Source organism: Phoca vitulina, unplaced genomic scaffold (genome assembly GCF_004348235.1).
Source record: "Phoca vitulina isolate PV1807 unplaced genomic scaffold, GSC_HSeal_1.0 scaffold41, whole genome shotgun sequence".
NCBI lineage: Eukaryota > Metazoa > Chordata > Mammalia > Carnivora > Phocidae > Phoca > Phoca vitulina.
In genome coordinates this window covers 17,050,258-17,073,278 of record NW_022589744.1, presented here as the reverse complement: position 1 = coordinate 17,073,278, position 23,021 = coordinate 17,050,258, and the positions used below count along the sequence as shown (strand labels likewise).

Here is a 23,021-nt window from a genome sequence, read left to right as displayed (position 1 = left end):
GTGAGCCCCAGGCAGCCCCCCATCCTGCCCCTGCAGCCCAGATCCCCTGTGCTCCTCCTCCTTCCTGCTGAATCTCTTGCTGATCCGAGGAATGCTTGTCTTCTCTCCCAGTTACAGGGATTTCCTTTCTCGGAGAAGCCGCGAGCCAGGGGAGGGGCGTTGGCCATACAGTCTCCGTTTTGTCAGCGGAGGAAACTGCGCAGCTTGAATGTGTGTGTGTTTAGTGAATCCACATGTTTGATCCCAAATTACTTTTGTGTGCTTCTGCTAGAATTATGGCTACAGAAAAGTTGTGTGTGTATATGGATGGGGACTGGGAACTAGAACGGCAGAAACAGCAGTGCATTCGGCAGAGGGGGGGCACTGTGTCCTCCTGAACACCAGTGCCCTAAACCCAGAACCTGATGATATTATTTATTTTTTTTTAATTTTTTTAATTGTTATGTTAATTCCCATACATTACATCATTAGTTTTAGATATAGTGTTCCATGATTCATTGTTTGTGCATAACACCCAGTGCTCCATGCAGAACGTGCCCTCCTCAATACCCATCACCAGGCTAACCCATCCTCCCACCCCCCTCCCCTCTAGAACCCTCAGTTTGTTTTTCAGAGTCCATCGTCTCTCATGGTTCTTCTCCCCCTCCGATTTCCCCCCCTTCATTCTTCCCCTCCTGCTACATTCTTCTTCTTCTTTTTTCTTTCTTTTTTTTTTCTTTCTTAACATATATTGCATTATTTGTTTCAGAGGTACAGATCTGAGATTCAACAGTCTTGCACAGTTCACAGTGCTTACCAGAGCACATACCCTCCCCAGTGTCCATCACCCAGTCACCCTATCCCTCCCACCCCACCCCCCACTCCAGCAACCCTCAGTTTGTTTCCTGAGATTAAGAATTCCTCATATCAGTGAGGTCATATGATACATGTCTTTCTCTGTTTGACTTATTTCGCTCAGCATAACACCCTCCAGTTCCATCCACGTCGTTGCAAATGGCAAGATCTCATTCCTTTTGATGGCTGCATAATATTCCATTGTATATATATACCACATCTTCTTTATCCATTCATCTGTCGATGGACATCTTGGCTCTTTCCACAGTTTGGCTATTGTGGACATTGCTGCTATAAACATCGGGGTGCACATACCCTTTCGGATCCCTACATTTGTATCTTTGGGGTAAATACCCAGTAGTGGAATTGCTGGATCGTATGGTAGCTCTATTTTCAACTTTTTGAGGAACCTCCATAGTGTTTTCCAGAGTGGCTGCACCAGCTTGCATTCCCACCAACAGTGTAGGAGGGTTCCCCTTTCTCCGCATCCCCGCCAACACCCATCATTTCCTGACTTGTTAATTTTAGCCATTCTGACTGGTGTGAGGTGGTATCTCATTGAGGTTTTGATTTGGATTTCCCTGATGCCAAGCGATGTTGAACACTTTTTCATGTCTGACGATATTTTTAAAAAGCATCGTGGAGTGAACTCAGATTAAACTTTCTTCCTAAATACTAGGCATGCTTTATTGGAGACAGATTTAAAAATCAACCACTTTATAAAAGACACCCATTGAATGTGCACATTCAGTGGGTCTGACAAACGCACACGCCCGTGTAAGGGCCACTTCAGTCCAGGTTAACGTGTCCTCGAACCACTTCGCACTCACACCCTGCTTCCCTTCGTTAGGGTTTTTTTCCTGTTCCAGAACTTCATATAAATGGAATCATACAGTATGTGATCTTGCCATTGGCCCTTTCTACTCCACATACTGTTTCTGAGATTTACCCGTGTTGTTGCTGACATCAGTACGTCGGCCTTCGCTGCTGCTGAGCCGGCTGTTCCAGGGGACGCCTTCTGTAGGTGCCCGGCGGTGGACGCTGCGTGGCCTCCGGTGTTCAGCTGCCGTGAGTACAGACACCGCGGAAGTTTGTGCAGGTCTAACCGTGGATGTGCAGTCATTGCTCCTGGTAAATCTCGGACAGAGCTGATGGGTGATATAAACACGCACGTTTGCCTTTTAAGAGGCTTCAGAACGATTTTCCAAAGGGATGAACCCTTTTACGTTCCCGGTGATTTACAAGAGCTTGTTGAGTTTCTCCCAACACTTGGAGTTGCCCGTCTTTGAGATTTGAGCCTCAGGGCATGCCTATGGGACTGTCTTCTGTGGTTTTGGATTGCATCTCCCCGGTGACTAAAGATGCCGAGTCTTCTTCGTTTGGGCGCTCACTGGTCACGCGTGTATCTTCCTGTGTGAAGAGTCCTTCAAGTCTTTTGACTTTTTTACTAAGATACAGGTCATTTCTCCCAGTCTGTGGCTCGCCTTTGTTTTCATTTCTCAGACGTGTCTTAATGAACAGAAATTATGAATTAGGATTAAGTCCATCTTACCAGTTTTTCCTGTCAAGATTTGTGCTTTTTTTGTCCTAAGAACCTAAGAAGTCTTTGTCTACCCCAAGACTTTCTCCCTGTTTTTTCCTAGAGGTTTTATCTTTTACACGGAGGTGTGTCAGCTGTTTGGGTTCATCGAGTGTGGTGTGAGGGGGGATTGTGGGTGACAGTCTTCCTCTGCGTACCCAGCTCTAGCATCCGAGCCAGTTGGCACCTCTGTTGAAGGTCGGAGGGCCAGACACAGTGCAGACCCTTCATCTCTGTCCGTGAGCCACTTCCATGCTGCCTTTGTTCCCATGGCAGCAGCAGGAATGAAGCTAAGGGTAGTTGTATTGAAAAAATCAGGTATGGTTAGGTCCTCCAGCTGTGTTCTTCCTTTTCAAAATTGCTTTGTTTTTTTTTAGGTTTTTGAATTTCTGTAGACATTTAGATTCAGCTGTCGAGTCTGCTTGAGTTTTCACTGGAATTGCACTGAATCTATAGACCCATTTGGGGGTCTTACCAAGACTGAATGTTCTAATCCATAAACATGGTACATCTCTTCATTTATTTAGGCTTCTTGGATTTCTCTCAGAAATGTTTTATAGTTTTCAGTATACAGGTATTGCATAAATTTAACAAAATACATCACTAAGTATTTTCTGGGTTTTGGTGCTATCAAAAACTGGTATTAAAAGTTAATACCAGTTTTATTGCTGTAAATCTGCTAAATTACCTTATTAGTTATAGTAGGTTAGGTGTAGTAGGGTTCTTGTTTGTTTTAAGTTAACAATTCACTGTGAAGTGATGAATGGACTTTTACGTGTTTCTGACCGAGAGCTCATATCCCCTGGTGTTGGCTCGCCATGCGGCCAAGCCTCCAGGGCAAAGTCACTAGAAGTGGTTCTGCCAAACGCTTGTCACGCTCAGAGTTGTGTTTGTGTTATCACTTGCACTGTGGAGAAGGACACGCCTAGAGAAGGGCGCTGGCCGCGAATGCACAGCTCAGCAGATCCTCATCAAGCAGGTGTGTGTGAAGCCACCCCAGAACCCCTTTCTTGCTCCTTCCCGATGACGTTTCTTATCCTTCCCAAAGTTAAATATTGTCCTGTTTGTTGATGTGACAGTCCTGCCTGGTTTTGAACTTTTTGTAAGAGGCATCATACATAGCCTTTTGTGTCCGCTTCTCTCACTCTGTGGCTTGCTTGCCTTTTCACTATCTGAAAGCTACCAGTTGATAAATAGAGTTCTTAATTTTAGGGCAGGCCCATTTAGTAATCTCTTCCTTTACAGTCAGTCTCATTGCACCTTCTTCTTGAGACATTTTTTCCTACTTTTAGGCCCTGAAGTTATTCTCCTAGTTCCAGATGCTTTATTTCTTTTTTACCTTTTATGTTTTGATCTAAACTCTACTTGGAATTGTTTTTGTTCATTTTTATTTAAGTTTAACATATACACAGATCAGGGTGCAGGTCATAAGTGTGCAGTTCGTGGAGTTATGGGAAACTGAGCTGTCCTGTGCAGTCGTCCGTAGGTGCAGGACCAGAGCACGGCCGGCTTCTCACGTGCCCTCCTGTTCCTCCTCAGAAACCCCGTCCTCTTGTCTACAGCATGACTGGAATGCAAACACCCAGTTAGTTTTATCTTATTTTGATCTTTATGTAATTCCTCACATATTCTTTTGTATCTGGCTTATCTTGCCCAGCATTATGGAGATTAGTACTGATTTTTGCATAGCAGCATTTCACAACTTTTATTGCTGTGTGATAGTCCAGAATATGGAGGTGCCCAGCTCCACCCTTCTGCGGGTTCAACATTTGGGTCTTTGAGCAGTGCTGCCAGGAAATGCTTGTACATTTCTTCCAGCACACATGCGACTGTGGGTCTGCTTGTCACGTACGGGAGGAGGGACTGGAGTGCCGACGGTGCTGTGCTCGCCTGCAGGGGGCGCTTGTCCAGCAGTGTGAAGGCGTGCTCGCTGGCCTGCCTCCTGGCCCTTCCTGGGTCTGGTCTTCTTCACTTGAGTCATCTGGTGGGATGACATGGTGGTGACTGTGTGTGGCTTTAAATTCATTTCCCTGATGTCTGAGGAGGTTGCAGGTGGGTATTTGGATATTTTCTTCGTGTACTGCCTGCCTATGTCTCTTGCCCATTTTTTTATGATGTTGCCTCTTTTTCTTCAATAAGTTAATAAGATGTGTTGGATACAAATCCTTCGTTGAATGTATGAATTACAAAGAGCTCCTCCTGCTGTGTGGCTTTCGTTTCTCTCTTTTTTTTTTTTTTTTTAGTTTGTTTGTTTATTATTTCTTATTTATCCAGTAATCTCTACATCCAATGTGGGGCTCAAACTCACGACCCCGAGATCAAGAGTCACATGTTCTTTTTTTATTCTTTAATAGAGTTTTGAGTAAACAGAAGTTTCTAATTCACTGTAGTCCAGTTTACCAGTCTTTTCCTTATTGTTAGTGCTTTTTTCCCCAGTTGTGAAATTTTTGTTTACCTCACTCTAATGAAGATGTTTTTCTATAGCATTCTCTGGAAGCTTTATTGTTACTTTTCGCATTCAGATCTATAGTCAATCTAGAAATTACTTTTATCTGCATGTGGGGTAGAGGTCCCGAATGACTCCTTCTCATGGGGATTTCCAGTGGGTGTAGCACTGTTGATGGAAAGAAAGGCCCTTGCTCATAGCTTTCTGAGCTGTCTTTAATCCAATGTTGATGTGTGTAGGACCTGTTTCTGGCCTCTGTGTCCTGTCCATTTGGGCTGTTGGTCTGTCCTTCATTTGCTATATTGCAGCTTTACAGAACACAGTGTAGTTTGATTCTGTAAGTCTTCTTGTTCATCTGCTTCAATATTTTTGGCTATTTTTTAAAAAATCTTTTTGCGTTGGGGCACCTGGGTGGCTCAGTTAGTTAAGTGTCCAACTCTTGATCTCAGCTCAGGTCTTTTTTATTTAAATTCTAGTTAGTTGACATACAGTTCAATATTGGTTTCAGGAGTAGAATTCAGTGGTTCATCACTTACATACAACACTCAGTGCTCATCATAATACGTGCCCTCCTTAATACCCATCCCCCATCTATCCCATCCCCTACTCACCTCCTTCCGTCGACCCTCAGTTTGTTCTTTATAGTTAAGAGTCTCTCATGATTTGTTTCCCTCTTTCTTTTTTCCCCTCCTGTATGTTCGTTCACCTGTTTTGTTTCTTAAATTCCACATACGCGTGAAATCATAGGGTATTTGTCTTTCTCTGACTCATTTCGCTTTAGCATAATACACTCTAGCTCCATGCACGTCGTTGCAAATGGATTTTATTCTTTCTGATGGCTGAGTTATATTCCATTCATATATATATGTATATATATACACACACACATACACACACCATATCTTCTTTATCCATTCATCTGTCAGTGGACATTTGGGCTCTTTCCATAGTTTGGCTATTGTTGATAGTGCTGCTATAAACATTGGGGTGCATGTACTCCTTTGAATGTGTATTTTTGTATCCTTTGGGTAAATGCCTAGTAGTGCAATGGCTGAATTATAGGGTAGTTCTGTTTTTAGCTTTTTGAGGATCTGCCATACTAGTCTCCAGAGTGTCTGCACCAGTTTGCATTCCCACCAACAGTACAAGAGGGTTCCCCTTTCTCCACATCCTTGCCAACATCTGTCGTTTCCTCAGTTGTTGATTTTAGCCATTCTGACTGGTGTGAGGTGATATCTCATCATGGTTTTGAATTGTATTTTCCTGATGATGAGTGATGTTGAGCATCTTTTCATGTGTCTGATAGCCATCTGGTTGTCTTCTTTGGAAAAATATCTATTCATGTCTTCTGCCCATTTTTTTTTTTTTTTTGCTTTCAGATTATTTTATTTTTTTCCTTTTTTTAAATTATTTTTGTATTTGTTATGTTAGTCACCATACAGTACATCATTAGTTTTTGATGTAGTGTTCCGTGATTCACTGTTTGTGTATAACACTCAGTGCTCCATGCAATACGTGCCCTCCTTAATACCCATCACCGTGCTCACCCATCCCCCACCCCCCTCTAAAACCCTGTTTGATTTCCAGAGTCCATAGTCTCTCATGGTTTGTCTCCCTCCCTGATTCCCCCCCCTTCATTTTCCCCTTCCTTCTAATGTCCTCCATGCTATTCCTTATGTTCCACAAATAAGTGAAACCATATGATAATTGTCCCTCTTTGCTTGACTTACTTCACTTAGCATAATCTCCTCCAGTCCCATCCATGTTGATGCAATGTTGGGTATTCATCCTTTGTGATGGCTGAGTAATATTCCATTGTATATTTGGACCACATCTTTATCCATTCATCTGTTGAAGGGCATCTTGGCTCCTGCCACAGTTTGGCTATTGTGGACATTGCTGCTGTGAACATTGGGGTGCATGTGCCCCTTCTTTTCACTACGTCTGTATCTTTGGGGTAAATACCCAGTAGTGCAATTGCTGGGTCATAGGGTAGCTCTATTTTTAACTTTTTGAGGAACCTTCACACTGTTTTCCAAAGTGGCTGTACCAACTTGCATTCCCACCAACAGTATAAGAGGGTTCCCCTTTCTCCATAACCCCTCCAACATTTTTTGTTTCTTGTCAATTTTTGCCATTCTAACTGGTGTAAGGTGTTATGTCAGTGTGTTTTTTATTTGAATTTCCCTGATGTCTAATGGATGTTGAACATTTTTTCATGTGTCTGTTAGCCATTTGTCTTGTTTGGAGAAGTGTCTGTTCATGTCTTCTGCCCATTTTTTTACTTATTTGTTTTTTGGGTGTTGAGTTTGAGAAGTTCTTTATACATCTTGGATATTAGCCCTTTATCTGTAGTGTCATTTGCAAATATCTTCTCCCATTCCATGGGTTTTTCTTTGTTTTGTTGACTGTTTCCTTTGCTGTGCAGAAGCTTTTTATCTTGATGAAGTCCCAGAAGTTCATTTTCACTTTTGTTTCCCTTGCTTTTGGAGACATGTTTTGGAAGAAGTTGCTGTGGCTGATGTTACTGCCTATGTTCTCCATTTCTTAACTAGATTATTTGTGTTTTGGGTGTTGAGTTTAATAGGTTCTTTATAGATTTTAGATACTAACCCTTTATCAGATATGTTCTTTGCAAATATCTTCTCCCATTCTGTAGGCTGCCTTTTAGTTTTGTTGATTGTTTCCTTCACTGTGCAGAAGCTTTTTATTTTGATGAAGTCCTAATAGTTCATTTTGGCTTTGTTTCCCTTGTCTAGTAAGAAATTGCTATGGCTGATATCAAAGAGGTTGCTGCCTGTGTTCTCCTCTAGGATTTTGATGGATTCCTGTCACAGTTGGGTGTTTCATCCATTTTGAATTTATTTCTGTGTATGGTGTAAGAAAATGGTCCCGTTTCATTCTTCTGCATATTGCTGTCCAGTTTTCCCAACACCATTTGTTGAAGAGACTGTCTTTTTTCCACTGGATACTCTTTCCTGCTTTGTTGAAGACTAGTGTCCCATAGAGTTGAGGGTCCATTTCTCAGTTTTCTCTTCTGTTCCATTGATCTATGTGTTTGTTTTTGTGCCAGTACCATACTGTCTTGATGACCACAATTTTGTAATAGAGCTTGAAGTCTGGAATCATGATGCCTCCAGCTTTGCTTTCTTTTTTTCCCCCAGAATTGCTTTGGCCATTTGGGGTCTTTTATGGTTTCATACAAATTTTAGGATTGTTTGTTCCAGCTCTCTAAAAAACGCTGGTGTTATTTTGATAGGATGTGTGGATTGCATTGGGTAGTATGGACATTGTAATAATGTTTCTTCTTCCAGTCCATGAGTATGGAATGTTTTTCCATTTCTTCATGTCCTCTTCAATTTCTTTCATAAGTATTGCATAGTTTTCAGAGTAAAGATCTTTTACCTCTTTGGTTAGGTTTATTCCTAGGTATCTTAGGGTTTTTGGTGCAGTTGTAAATGGGATCAATTCCTTGATTTCTGTTTCTGTTGCTTCATTATTGGTATATAGAAATGCAACAGATTTCTGTTCATTGATTTTATATCCTGCATGTATTATTTCTACCAATTTTTTGGTAGATTCTTTCGGCTTTTCTACATAGAGTATCATGTCATCTGCAAATAGTGAAAGTTTGACTTCTTCCTTGCCTATTTGGATGCCCTTTGTTTCTTTTTGTTGTCTGATTGCTGAGGCTAAGACTTCCAGTACTATGTTAAATAGTAATGGTGAGAGTGGACATCCCTTTCTTGTTCCTGACGATAGGGAAAAAGCTCTCAGTTTTTCCCCATTGAGGGTGATATTAGCTGTGGGTCTTTCATCTGTAGCTATTGTGATGTTGAGCTGTGTTCCCTCTATCCCTACTTTGTTGAGGGTTTTTATCAAGAATGGATGCCATATTTTGTCAAATGCTTTTTCTATATCTAGTGAGAGGATCATATGATTCTTATCCTTTCTTTTATTAATGTAGTACATCACATTGATTTGCAGATGTTGAACCACCCTTGCAGCCCAGGAATAAATTCCACTTGGTCGTGGTGAATAGTCCTTTTAATGTACTGTTGAATTTGATTTGCTAGTATTTTATTGAGAATTTTTTCATCCATATTCCTCAAGGTTATTGGCCTGTAAGTCTTCTTTTTAGTGGAGTCTTTGTCTCTTTTGGTATCAGGGCAATGCTGACCTCATAGAAAGAGTTTGGGAGTTTTCTTTCCATTTCTGTTTTTTGGAACAGTTTGAGAAGAATAGGTATTAATTCTTCTTCTTTAAAGGTCTGGTAGAATTCTGCTGGGAAGCCATCTGGCCCTGGAATTCTGTTTGTTGGGAGATTTTTGATTACTGCTTCAATTTCTTTGCTGGTTATGGTCTGTTCAAATTCTCTTATTTCTTCCTGTTTCAGTTTAGGTAGTTTATACGTTTCTGGAAATGCATCCATTTCTTCCAGATTGCCCAGTTTGTTGGCATATCGTTGCTCATAATAATTTCTTATAATTGTATTTCTGCAGTGTTGGTTGTGATCTCTCCTTTTTCATTCATGATTTTATTTATTTGGGTCTTTTTTCTTTTTGATGAGTCTGGCCATGGATTTATCAATTTTATTAATTCTTTCAAAGAACCAGCTCTTAGTTTTGTTGATCTGTTCTACAGGGTTTTTTAATTTCAATATCATTTATTTCAGCTCTAATCTTTATTTCCTTTCTTCTGCCGGGTTTAAGCTTTATTTGCTGTTCCTTTTCCAGCTCCTTTAGGTGTAAAGTTAGGTTGTATATTTGAGACTTTCTTGCTTCTTGAGGAAGGTCTGTATTGCTATATACTTCCCTCTTAGGACTGCCTTCACTGCATCCCAAAGGTTCTGGAATGTTGTGCTTTCATTTTCATTTGTTTCCATGTATTTTTTAATTTCTTCCTTAATTTTCTGGTTAACCCATTCATTCTTTGTAGGATGTTCTTTAACCTCCATGTATTTGTGGTCTTTCCCAATTTTTTCTTGTGGTTGACTTCAAGTTTCATAGCATTGTGGTCTGAAAATATGCATGGTATGATCTCAGTCTTTTTGTACTTGTTGAGGGCTGATTTATGACCCAGAATGTGATCTGTCCTGGAGAAAGTTCCATGTGCACTTGGAAAGAATGTGTATTCTGCTGCTTTAGAATAAAATGTTCTGAATATACCTGTTAAGTCAGTCTGGTCCAGTGTGTAAAACAAAGCCATTGTTTCTTTGTTGATCTTCTGCTTCGATGATCTGTCCATTGATGTGAGTGGGGTGTTAAAAGTCCCTACTATTATTGTATTATCATCAATGAGTTTCTTTATGTTTGTTATTAATTGATTCATATATTTGGCTGCTCCCAGGTTGGGGGCATAAATATTTACAATTGTTAGATCTTCTTGATGGATAGACCCCTTAATTATGATAGAGTGCCCTTCTTCATCTCTTGTTACAATCTTTGGTTTAAAATCTACTTTGTCTGATACAAGGATGGCTACCCTAGCTTTCTTTTGATGTCCATTAGCATGATAGATGGTTCTCCACCCCCTCACTTTCAATCTGCAGGTGTCTTTAGGTCTAAAATGAGTCTCTTGTGGGCAACATATAGATGGGTCTTGTTTTTTTTTCAGCTCAGGTCTTGATCTCAGGGTCGTGAGTTCAGGCCCTGCATTGGGCTCCACGCTGGGCATGGAGCCTATCTTTTAAAAAAATCTTTTGTGGGGCGCCTGGGTGGCTCAGTCAGTTAAGCGTCTGCCTTCAGCTACGGTCATGGATCCCAGGGTCCTGGGATCGAGTCCCGCGTCGGGCTCTCTGCTCAGCGGGGAGCCTGCTTCACCCTTTCCCTCTGCTACTCCCCCTGCTTGTGCTCTCTCTCTCTCAAATAAATAAAATCTTTTTAAAAAATCTTTTGTGTTTTTATATAAATGTCAGAGTCATTTGTTAATTTTCACAGAATCTCCAGTGAGGATTTTGATTGGAATTATGTTGAATCCGTAGATCAGTTACAGGAGGACTGACTTCTTTATGGTATTCAGTTTTCCTAACAGTGAACATATGTCCATTTGTCTCTTTATCTCAGTAGCCATGCATGGTTTTCATACTAGAGGGCTTGCAATCCTTTAGTAAATTAATTCCTTGGTATTTGGTTTCTAAAAAACATTTTTTATCAGCTTTACTAAGATACAATTCACATAAAATCCCCCTGCTTAAAGTGTACAATTCAGTGGTTTTTAGTACGTTCACAGTGTTGTGCAATCATCACCACTGTCTAATTTGGAGACATTGCCATCATCACAAGATAACACCCCCCCACACACACATGTAGCTCTCTCTCCTGATCCCCCCCAGCTCCCAGCCAGGCCCACTGGCCCCCTTTCTGTCTCTGTGGGCTTGCCCATTCTGGACATTTCCTGTAAGTGGCACCGACGTGGTTTGGTCTCTATGACCGGCTTCCTTTGCTTTCTCGTCACGTTGCAGCCCGGTCAGAGCTCCGTTTCTTCCTTTGTGGCATCATGGTCCACTGTATGCAAGGACACATCTTGTTTATCCATATACCGCTTGATGAGCATTCGGGTTGTTTCTCCTTTTAGCTGTTATGCAGAACGTGGCCGTGAATATTCCTGTACACATTCCTGTGTGGACAGATGTGTTCAGTTCTCGTGGGTATAGACCCAGGAGTGGTGTTGCTGGGCCATAGGGTTACTCCGTGTTTAGCATTTTGAGGAATTGCCAGACTGTTTTCCAGAGTAGCTGTACCACTTTACATTCTCACCAATAATACAGGAAAATAATCTGATGTTTTTTGATATTATTGTAAGTGGCATCATGTAAAAAATTTTGTAGATATAAAGAAATTAATTTAACTATATTTATTAATCTTGTATTCAGGAACCCTGCTAAATTTACTTTTAATTCCAGTATTTCTCTGTTGATTCTTTTGGGTTGTTTATGTATACAACCATTTTTTCCTCTTTCTAAGCCTGTGCTTTTAATTTCTTTTTCTTGACTTGAGTCTCTAGTCAGTTGTTAACCAGAAGTCACGATAGTGGGCGTCCTCATCTCCTTTCCAATCTCAAAGAGCGCGCTGAACCCTTTCCCTGTTAAGTACGCTGTTTGCTATGGATATTTATCATATCTGCCCTTACTAAAGTCAGGGAAGTTCTCTTCCAAAGCTGAAGAAAGAGCGGATGGCCCAGGCAGAGGAAGGGCTCTTGCCGCTGCACCCGCTGGGCCTGTCCCCCACAGCTGCTGGGGGCCTCGGCTCAGGGCCTGCCCCGCGGGCGGGAAGACCCCCAGCATCAGCGCAGATGTGGCCTCTGCACCCATTTTCTCCCAGTCTGGGGTGCTCTGTTCACTTTCTTGTTAAATCTGCACAAAAAATTTAAATTTTGATGAAGACCCATTTGTCAAAGTTTTCTTTTGAGGATTCTTTGCTTCACTCAGGGTCACCAGGATTCTTCCAAGAGTTTACGGTTTTAGCTCTCACATTTAGGTCCATGATCTACTTTGGATTCATTTTGTATGTGGTGGGGGTGTGTGTTCATTTTTCCCTTCCAGTCCCCAGGTCCCAGCCTCTTCTTTGCAGGTTCTCAGCTTGCAGTCTGCCTGTAGGTCCGCACACGCATCTCCTGCCCAGGCCGTAGCTCTGTGGCCATGAATTTTGAATCAGAAAGTGTAAGCTCTCCACCGTGTTTCTTCTTTTGTCAACACTGCCGTTCTGGTTCTTTATATCTCCGTGGGAATTTCAGGGGCAGCTTGCCAGTTTCTGTAAAAACGCAAGTTTGAGATTTGGATTTGGATTGTAGTGAATCCATGGGTCAATTTGGGGAGAATTGTTTTGTAATATCTAGTCTTCTGATCCATGAATGTGGGATGTCTCTCTGTTCATTTAGATCTTCCACTTCTTTCAACGATGTTTCCTAATTTCCACTGTACAAGTCTAGCACTTCTTTTGTTAAATGTATATGTGTTTTATTCTTTGATGTGATTGTGAATGTATTATTTTCTTAATTTTATTTTCAGATTGTTTGATGCTAGTATATAGAAATACAATTGAATTTTTTAACTGTAATTTGTATTTATTTTTTTATCATTGTATTTTATTTTATTTCATCACAACAAGTGCACTCCTTAATCCCCATCACCTGTTTCACCCATCCCCCCCACCTGTCCTCTAGTGACCGTCAGTGTGTTCTATAGTTCAGAGTGTGTTTCTCGGTTTGTTTCTCTCTCTTTTTTTTCCCTTTGTTCATTTGTTTTGTTTCTTAAATTCTGCATGTCATTGAAATCATATGATAATTGTCTTTCTCTGATTGACTTATTTCACTCAGCATAATACCCTCTAGTTCTATCCACGTCATTGCAAATGGCAAGATTTCATTTTTTGATGGCTGCATAATATTCCATTGTATATATATACCACATCTTCTTTATCCATTCATCTGTTGATGGACATTTGGGCTCTTTCCATAGTTTGGCTATTGTGGACATTGCTGCTATAAACACTGGGGTGCAGGTGCCCCTTCGGATCCCTACATTTGTATCTTTGGGGTAAATACCCAGTAGTGCAATTGCTGGGTCTTATGGTAGCTCTATTTTCAACTTTTTGAGGAACCTCCATACTGTTTTCCAGAGTGGCTATGCCAGCTTGCATTCCCACCAACAGTGTAGGAGGGTTCCCCTTTCTCCGCATCCCCGCCAACATCTGTCGTTTCCTGACTTGTTAATTTTAGCCATTCTGACTGGTGTGAGGTGGTATCTCATTGAGGTTTTGATTTGGATTTCCCTGATGCCGAGCGATGTTGAGCATCTTTTCATGTGTCTGTTGTCCATCTGTATTTCTTCTTTAGAAGAATGTCTATTCATGTCTTTTGCCCATTTTTAATTGGATTGTTCATTTTGGGAGTGTTGAGTTTTTGTTTTTTTTTTTTAAGATTTTATTTTATTTATTTGTTTGAGAGAGAGAATGAGAGACAGAGAGCACGAGAGGGAAGAGGGTCAGAGGGAGAAGCAGACTCCCCGCTGAGCAGGGAGCCCGATGTGGGACTCGATCCTGGGACTCCAGGATCATGACCCGAGCCAAAGGCAGTCGCCCAACCAACCGAGCCACCCAGGCACCCGGGAGTGTTGAGTTTTATAAGTTCTTTATTCTAGCCCTTTATGGGATATGTTGTTTGCAAGTATCGTCTCCCATTCTGTCGGTTGCCTTTTTTTTTGTCATAGTGAAGCTTCTTCCACATGGCCTCTTCTCTCTTGTTAGTTGTGTCAGTCTTCAAATCCATTTCTGGGGTATTTGGGATGCTTTGATAGTTGTCTAATTGTGTTCGTGGTATGAGGCATGCCTAAGGTCCTCCTACTCTCCTGCCATCTTCCTGCTCCTAGTAGGTTTTAGTTTTATGAATGAAAGACCTAAATGTGAGACTATAAAAATCCTGGAGGAGAACACAGGGAGTAATATCTTTGATATCAGCCGTAGCAACATTTTTCTAGATGTGTTCCTGAGACACAGGAAACAAAAACAAAAATAAACTATTGGGACTTCATCAAAATAAAAAGTTTCTGCACAGTGAAGGAAACTATCAACAGAAATACAATTTATTTTTGTGTTTTGATCTTGTATTCTGTGACCTTGCTGAACTTGTTTATTAGCTTAGTATTTTTTTGTGGATTCTTTAGGATTTTCTAAATACAAAATCATGCCGTCTGCAAATCAGGGCAGTGTCATGTCTTCCTTTCCAATCTGGATGCCTTTTATCCTCCTTTCTTGTCTGGTTCCACTGACCAGGAGCTCCATGCAGTGCTCTGAGTGCGAGGGCACCTTTGAGATGTTAACTGGAGGGTTTCGTAGGTGCCTTTTATCAAAATGGGGGAGTTCCTTTCTATTCCTATTGAGAAGTTTTATCCTGAATGACCATTAGATTTTGTGAAATCCTTTTTCTGCATTTATTGAGATTGTCATATAGCAATTGTTCTTTTTTCTGTCCTTTTCACGTATGACATTAATTGGCTTTCAGATGGTGAAGCACCCTTCACTCCTGGGGAAATCCCACTAGACCATGGAATAGTCCTTTGTGTATGTTGCTGGTTGGCTGGCCAGCGTTTGGTCGAACACTCCTTTCGTCCATATTCATGCTCAGTATTGCTCTGTAGCTTTCTTACGGTATCCTTATCTAGCACTGGTACCGGCTAATGTTAGCCACTCAGAGGGAAGTGGGATGTATCCCTACTGCCGCCATTTCTGGAGACTTTGTGAAGGCAACATATCATTTCTTCTTTTCTAAGATTTTATTTCTAAATAATCTCTACACCCAGCGTGGGTCTCAAACTCACAACCCTGAGACTAAGAGTCACATGTGCTACTGACGAAGCCAGACCGGCGCCCCCTTTTCTTCTTTAAATGTCTGGTAGAATTCACTCTTCATGCCATCTGAACTTGGACTTTCTTGTGGGGAGAGATTTTTAATTCCTAATTCAATATATATATATATATTACTTTTTATAGATCTACTTGGATTTTATATTTCTTCTTTAGTCAATTTCAGAAACCCATGTCTTTCTAGGAATTGTCCGTTTCATCTGAATTGTCTTATTTATTGGCCTGTGGTTGATTTGGGCTTGCCTGTGGGTCTCTTACCTTCTCTGAGGCCAGCCCTGCTGTCTTCCTTTTCATTCCGGAATTTACTTGCTTGTGTCTTCTCTCTTTCTCTGTCTAGCTCAGGAGTCAACAGAGGACAGCTCACGGGCCAAAACCGCTGGCAGCCTGTTTTTTATGGTCTCTAAGCTAAAAATGGTCTTTTTTTTTTTAAGTGTTGTAAAAACAAAACAAACAAAAGAATATTGGCAGAAACCACATATGGCCACAAAGACTAAAATATCTAATATCTGGCCCTTTATATAAAAAGTTTGCGGGTCTCCAGTGTAGCTAAAGGGTTGTTAAATTTCTTGTTGTTTTCAAAGAACCAACCATTGTCTCAACTGATTTTTTTCTAGTGTTTTCCTTTTTTCTATTTCTCTATCTGCTCAAATCTTTACTATTTTCTTCTGTTTACTTTTCGTTTAGTTTGCTCTTTTTTTTTTTTTTTTTTTTTTTTTTTTAAAGATTTTATTTATTTATTTGACAGAGAGAGACATAGCGAGAGAGGGAACACAAGCAGGAGGAGTAGGAGAGGGAGAAGCAGGCTTCCCCGCGGAGCAGGGAGCCCGATGTGGGGCTCGATCCCAGGGTCCTGGGATCACGACCTGAGCCGAAGGCAGACGCTTAACGACTGAGCCACCCAGGCGCCCCTAGTTTGCTCTTTTTTGTTCTGTTTCCTAAGAAACCTGTCTTTGTTGGCACAGCCGGGCCTTAGCTGTGTCGCTGTGCCATGTTTTCCCCTCCATTCGGCTAGAAAACATCGTGGTTTCTTCTTCCACTCGCTGTCTGTCTAGAAGTACCTTGTTCATCTCCACGTGTTGGTGGTAGATTTCCACAGTATCCTCCTGTTTTTGATTTCTGACTTAATTTCATTGTGGTCAGAGAACATACCTTCTGTGATCTCAATACTTTGGACACTGTGGCCCCTGCCACGGGCTGAACGCTGGTGGGTGGTGCGGCCCCCTTCTCTGCGGGCGCCCGTCCAGTGGTCCCGTCCAGTGTGCGTGGTGAGTGTCGAGTCCCAGCTCTTACCCATTTCTCTCTTCAGGTCTGTGCATTTCTGCTTCTTCCTCCTGTGTTGCGGGCATGCAGGTGTACTCACAGCCGTCCTCTTTCTGATGGGTTGGACTTCTGTCCACATGCCGTCTCCCTCTCTGTCTCCCGTGAGGGTCTTCCATCCTCCCATGTTCTGTCGTTCTGTCTTTGAGCCTGAAGTCTGTCTCTTGCGAATAGCATATGGGTGGATCTTGTTTTGTTTCTGTGTTTGTTTTTTAAAATGCAGTCTGACAGTCTTTACTTCTGGTTAAAGAACGAGTTTAATCACATTTGTTGTTTTTTACTTGGCAGGTGTATGCTTGCCATTCCCTGTTTATTTTCCATCTCACGCATTCATTCATTCATTCCTCCGTTCTTCCCCTGCTGCCTCTGCCTTTTTTACTGAATAGATATTTTCCGTGGTCCTACTTAAGATTATTCATTTTTAACTCTTTTGAATTATTTTCTTAATGGTTGCTTTCTGGGAGTCTTACTAGTGTGTTGTTTTGTATGTTTTACTCAAGTGCCTGGTTATCCTCGTGCACCGGCCGCTGTGTCTGAACACTCCCTGTGCAGTTTGAGGCCTCAGACGAGAGTCCACTCCCTCCGAGGTTCTCCCCGCTTTTTCCGGGTGCCTGGGAGAGCCGCCATCCTGGGACCACCAGGGCGGTGCACCTCAGACCCCTCTCACCCTGGGGAGGTCAGGGCTTCGGCCTGAGCAGCACCCGTCCCCCTCCCCAGTTGTGAGCAGCCTGGGCTCTGACTTCCCTCCTCTCAGAACCAGGATCAGCGAGGCCTTCGGGGCAAAAGTGGCTTGTGTTTTCTGGGTTCATGCCTTCACGTGGATCTGGGCCCAGTGCCTGCCAGTGCTTCTCCTTAACTCTCCGTTACTGTTGCAGACTTAAAATATTTGATACATCTCTTAGCTGAACAGAGCAGGAGTTTAGGGTGTCACTTCCGCAGGTGGAATTTGGAGGCACCTGAACTCGGGTCACGACCTGGCATGCTCAAGCTATGTAGCAAACCGTGAGCAGGCAGCTACCATATGTAAGTCCCTTGACCCTGTGCTTTGGAAGCAGGCTTTCAACCTAGAGTGTGGGTCCTGAGTGTGGAGGCCTGACCACATAACTTTTGTCTGTCTTCCAGTCTACATGTCTGAAAGCCAAGCATAAGGACACTTGACAAAAAAAAAAACCAAAATCGACTTTTCATTCTGCCATAGAGGGAGATCTTCCTGTGGCTGAGGGTAACTTTCATCTGCAGGCAGCCCATCCCACACTCCGCGTGTCCCAGGCTTCTGTCCGCCTCTAGCTTTTGCCTGACGGTGGTGGTCCCCGAGAACCCACAGCCATGCTCTCCCCGGACCATTCTCAGAATTCTCACTCAGAAATAGAGAAAAGGGAAACACTAGAGAAACTCAGAAGCTACTTAACTTGAAGGTCCAGGTTTCTTTTAGCTACAAAATTCTTTGACTAGATGAGTTTTTTCCTACCCATTATTTTTGTGGTCAGAAAGGAAACAGCATTTCATTCCGAATTAATGTTATTTTTATAAAACATCAAAATCCTTTGCTCTAGGCTCCCAAGATCGTTGTTTCTGAACTGGGTATCACTGTGGAATTCCAGCCGGTCTGGGGATCTTGCATGCTCTCAGGCGAACAAGTGTGGAGGCTTCTGAGCCCTCCCTCCTGGGCTCCGTGGGGTCAGGACTGTATATCCAGCCCTTGGGCTCCTCTCCTTTGCATTTCAAATACCAGCTGACTTTTGTTAAAACCAGCTCCTCATGTTTGGCACCAGCTGTGAGCCCTGTGGACCTGGACCAGAGCTGCCCCCTTTCCAGGACGGGCACTAGCATGAAAGGTGGTGCAGATCACGGCCCCCGGCAGACACACATTTGGGCTTCTTATTAAAATACTGCATGGTTTTCATGTGTAATAAAGACCTTTTCATCTTCCCATCTTTTCGGCCAATTTTTCTTCTCTCAAGATGGTCTTGGAGAACAAGGAGCTTCTCTGTGACCCACGGGCCCACTGTGCACTCAAATAGTGTGTGTACCTGTCGTGCTGTTTGGTTTTTGGCTTCAATGTTTGCTCGTTGCGTTCCTCCTCGAATTTCTCAGCTACTGTCAGTGAGCGTGTCAGCTGCCTCCAGGACACTCTGTGGACCCCAGGGGCTGACATTAGACGCCTGGGAGTGATTCTACTTCAGGAGGTGGTGGAAACTTACACTGGAATGTTCTTGAGAGCTGGGAATTTCTGGGCAGCTTTGCTGTTAGCGTAGGTTGGTTTCTCAGTTAATCCCATATTCAAATTTTAACCCTGGCATGTAATTGCTGTGAGATCTTGGGGGAAATACGTAGCCTTTCCAAGCTTTGTTTCCTTTGGCTACAAAACAGGGATAATTTTAGCTCCTCTGTCTCCAACTGCAGAAGATCATGATAAATATCCAAAAAAAGAGTTTATGTGAGTATTTTGTAAATGGTGGAGTAATTGAAAACCCTGTTCAGTCTGGAGTGGACACTTCATTTGTCCTGCAAGTGTTTCGGAGGGCCAACCAAATACAGGACTGGGCTGGCCCGCAGTCTAGAAAGGCACACAAGGTGCCCCTTCCCCGTGCTGTGGGGCCTGTGCGCCGCTGGTGAGTTGTGGGGATGGGAGGTCAGAAGACTGGGGTGTAGATCTCTGGGTGCTCAAGGGGTTCACAGGTAACTGTGCGTCCCTCTGTGGTGGTGCACTGTGCCTCGAACCCCAGGCCACGTTCTGCAGCCCTGCATCGGGTCTAGGGGTGGTCATGCCACGGGGCAGAGACCAGCTCTAACCCTAACCTGTGACCTTTTTGAAATACCCATATGGTTGTGTGCTGGCTTTTACCCGTTCCCACATACAACCCGACACAGGCACCAAAGACGGGTTTAGGAGTTGGTCAGAAATGTGTAAAATTCTGCATGAGGCCACCAGACACAGGAGCCATTTTTCAGAAATTTGATCAGCAGACCTTCCCTTTAAGGGAGATTGCCCCTTTGTCCCCTGCCCTGCTGTCTTGCTGACCTGGGGTGTGACCTCTTGTGCCCCCTCAGCCTCATCTGCCCCTCTGTTCTGCTGCAGCTCCCCAGTTCTCCTGTGTCCCTTTCAGGGTTCCCAGCCTGGTCGGCCCTGCACGCTGCCGTAAGTGTGCCCCTGGCTGCAGCCAGGGAGGGATTCAGGGATTGGAAAAGCCTCGAGTTTGCTCAGGGTTTCCTTTCCGCTCCTGTTCTGACAGTCTTTCACCCTGGGTTCCTCCTACTCCATTTTCACACCTGTGCTCCCCTCCTGCCTGCTCAGCTCGGGGCTCTGCTGCATTTGGTGCAGGACCTGCCCTCCGTCCCTGTCCCTTCCGCACCTCCTGTGTCCTTCCTCCACCTCCTGCCCCTCCCCCACCTTCCTCCTCCTCCTCTTTCCTTCCTCCTCCTCCCCTTCCTCAGTCTCCTTTGTCCTTTCTTTTCCTCCCTCCCTCCCCCATTTTCCTTCTCCTCATCTTCCTCCCCCTTCCTCCTCCTCCTTTCCTGCCTTAGCCACAGGCCCCCTCAACTCCATTTATCACAGGTGATTTGATGAGCACAATGCTCATGAGGCCATTTTGCAGGAATATGAGTACAAGTACAGGCCTTTTAGTTTATTGCTCAGTTTAAAGATAATATCTTCCCAATGACAGTATTTTTAGTTCTTACATTGGGTACATTTGTACTCTAAAACAAAACACTGAAATGCTTTTTTATTGTAAAATAGAATATACTTATAGAATGCACAAAACATTCATGTGCTTTGAGGATTGATTAGGAAGCAAATATATACGTGAGCAGCTCCTGGTCAGGAAGTTGCCACGTGGCCAGCACCCCAGAGTGACACTTGCTCCTCCATCCCCTTGCAGAGTGACCATTATTCCAACTTCGGAATTATAATTTTCTTGCTTTTCTCTACAGTTTGCATTATGTGTACATTTCTTAAATAATATGGTTAATTTTGCTTGATTTTGAATTTTAAGTAAATGGTATAATACTGTGTCTTGCATCTTTCACTCAGCATGTGTCTGTGAGTTATTTGTGTTGGTGTAGCTGTGCTTTAGTTTCACTGGTGACTGGCACTGACCACAGTGACTTAGACGATTTATCCATTCTGGCATCCCGGACATCGGCTGGTTCTATCTGAATGCTGCTGCCGTGAGCATTTCTGTATGTCTTCTGGTGCACACGTGCAGGACTCTTTTCCCCAGTGGGTAAAATTGCTGCGTCTTAGGGATGTGTATCCTCAGACTGCTGGATGACGCCCAGAGTGTGTGCCCTTGTGGGGCTTCCCAGTATCTCCCCACTGACTCACAGGGTTCCTGGGCCTGTATGTAGCATCTCTGTTGCCTGTTCCCATCTCTTGCCCATTTCACTGTTAGGTGTTCTGTCTTTTTTTTTTCTTTTCTTTTTTTAAAGACTTTATTTATTTGACAGAGAGAGACACAGCGAGAGAGGGAACACAAGCAGGGGGGGAGTAGGAGAGGGAGAAGCAGGCTTCCCACGGAGCAGGGAGCCCGACGCGGGGCTCGATCCCAGGACCCCGGGATCATGACCTGAGCCGAAGGCAGACGCTTAATGACTGAGCCACCCAGGCGCCCCTGTCTTTTTCTTTCTTGTTTGTGGGAGTTGCTTTATGTAAATTTAAACTGTGTTCTTTGCTTCAGGATGACGTGATGATGCCTCAGAGGGTGAGGCTACAACTGGAAGCTGCTGCCCGGCACCCGACAAGTGTGAGTCCTGCATCTGTCCCCAGCATGTGTGTGTCCTGCGTCTGTCCCCAGCACGTGAGTCCTGCGTCTGTCCCCAGCACGTGTGTGTCCTGCGTCTGTCCCCAGCATGTGTGTATCCTGCATCTGTCCCAGCGCACATGAGTCCTGCGTCTGTCCCTGGTGTATCCTGCGTCTGTCCCAGTGCGCGCGAGTCCTGCATCTGTCCCCAGTGTATCCTGCTTCTGTCCCAGCGCGCGCGAGTCCTGCGTCTGTCTCTGAGTTGCCGTCTCCTTTGAGGAAGCACCGTTGCTGCTGTTTGTGTTGAGGCTCTTCCATAGGGTAAGACTGCCCCATCAGAGCGTGATCAGTGACTGCTGTGTCTCTGGACACTCCCACTGCTCCTGAGAAGGAAAACGTGCCTTTTATTTGGGGCAGCATGCTTTGCTTCCGGTGCGCACAGAGGTCTTCTTGGTTTAGTTTTATTTTCATCAGCATTTCAGAGGCTGTGTGCCTGGGACATGGAAACCACGCTGAGCACTCTCATGTGTTAGCATATTAAAGGGTTATCTTATTACCTGGAAAACCTCAGACTGCAGCTCTCAACTTCGGAAGGGCTCCCTGGTTGGTCCGTCTCCCTGGGCACTCATCTCCCGACAAGGAGGCCCACGTGGACCCGGAGGGCGTTGCGGGCCCAGGGTCACTCAGCCCTGGTGGCTGACCCCCAGAGCCCGGGTCTGACCCTGGCGTTCACTGCTCAGACATCTGCCTGAAGTTTTAGTGAAAATGTCTGAATTACTGTGATGATCACTGATTTTAAATGTTTTATTTATTTATTTATTCATGAGAGTCAGAGAGAGGGAGAGAGAGAGAGGCAGAGGCAGAGGGAGAAGCAGGCTCCCCGCTGAGCAGGGAGCCTGATGCGGGACTCGATCCCAGGACCCTGGGATCATGACCCGAGCCGAAGGCAGACGCTTAACCATCTGAGCCACCCAGGCGCCCCATGATCACTGATTTTAGAAAGTGTGAAACAGAAAGGTCTGCAGGACTACGTTCAAACCACAGTGCCAACTATCCCAGTGGACGGCCCCCCTCTTCCCCGGTTCCAGGCTCTGCTTGCTCCTGCCGTGTGCCCTATCCACACCCGCATGAAGCTTCTCCAGTGTCTCGTGCACACCAGCTCCCGGGGATCTGAATCTGGGCATCAGGTGGGGCCTGAGCTCAGCATTTCCACACGCTCTGGGTGCCGGAGGGCTCAGGCCGTCCCCCAGACCGTCCCTGGGCTGTCCCCCAGACCATTCCCGGGCTGTCCCCCGGACCGTCCCCCAGGCCATCCCCAGACCATCCCCAGACTGCCCCCAGGCCGTCCCCAGGCCATCCCCCAGGCCATCCCCAGGCCATCCCCAGGCTGTCCCCAGGCCATCCCCAGACCGTCCCCCGGGCCATCCCCAAGGCCGTCCTCAGCCCGTCCCCAGATTGTCCCCAGACCATCCCAGGCCATCCCCAGACCATCCCCGGGCTGTCCCCCAGACTGTCCCCAAACTGTCCCCGGGCCGTCCCTGGGCCATCCCCAGACCGTCCCCAGGCCATTCCCCCAGGCCATCCCCAGACTGTCCCCAGGCTGTCCCCCAGACCGTCCCCCAGGCCATCCCCAGACCTTCCCCCATGCCATCCCTATACCGTCCCCAGGCCGTCCCCCCAGGCTGTCCCCAGACTGTCCCCGGGTTGTCCCCCAGGCCATCCTCAGGCCGCCCCCAGGCCAT

General features: G+C 44.5%; 1 protein-coding gene across 1 annotated transcript in view; it reads left to right on the top strand.

Moving 5' to 3' along the window:
• B3GNTL1 (UDP-GlcNAc:betaGal beta-1,3-N-acetylglucosaminyltransferase like 1) overlaps positions 1-23,021 on the top strand; it is a 93,385-nt gene that overhangs the window by 26,394 nt on the left and 43,970 nt on the right. The window contains exon 5 of the mRNA XM_032429998.1: positions 21,217-21,282. Coding sequence (XP_032285889.1) covers positions 21,217-21,282 — 66 coding nt within the window. The remainder of the gene's footprint in view (positions 1-21,216; positions 21,283-23,021) is intronic.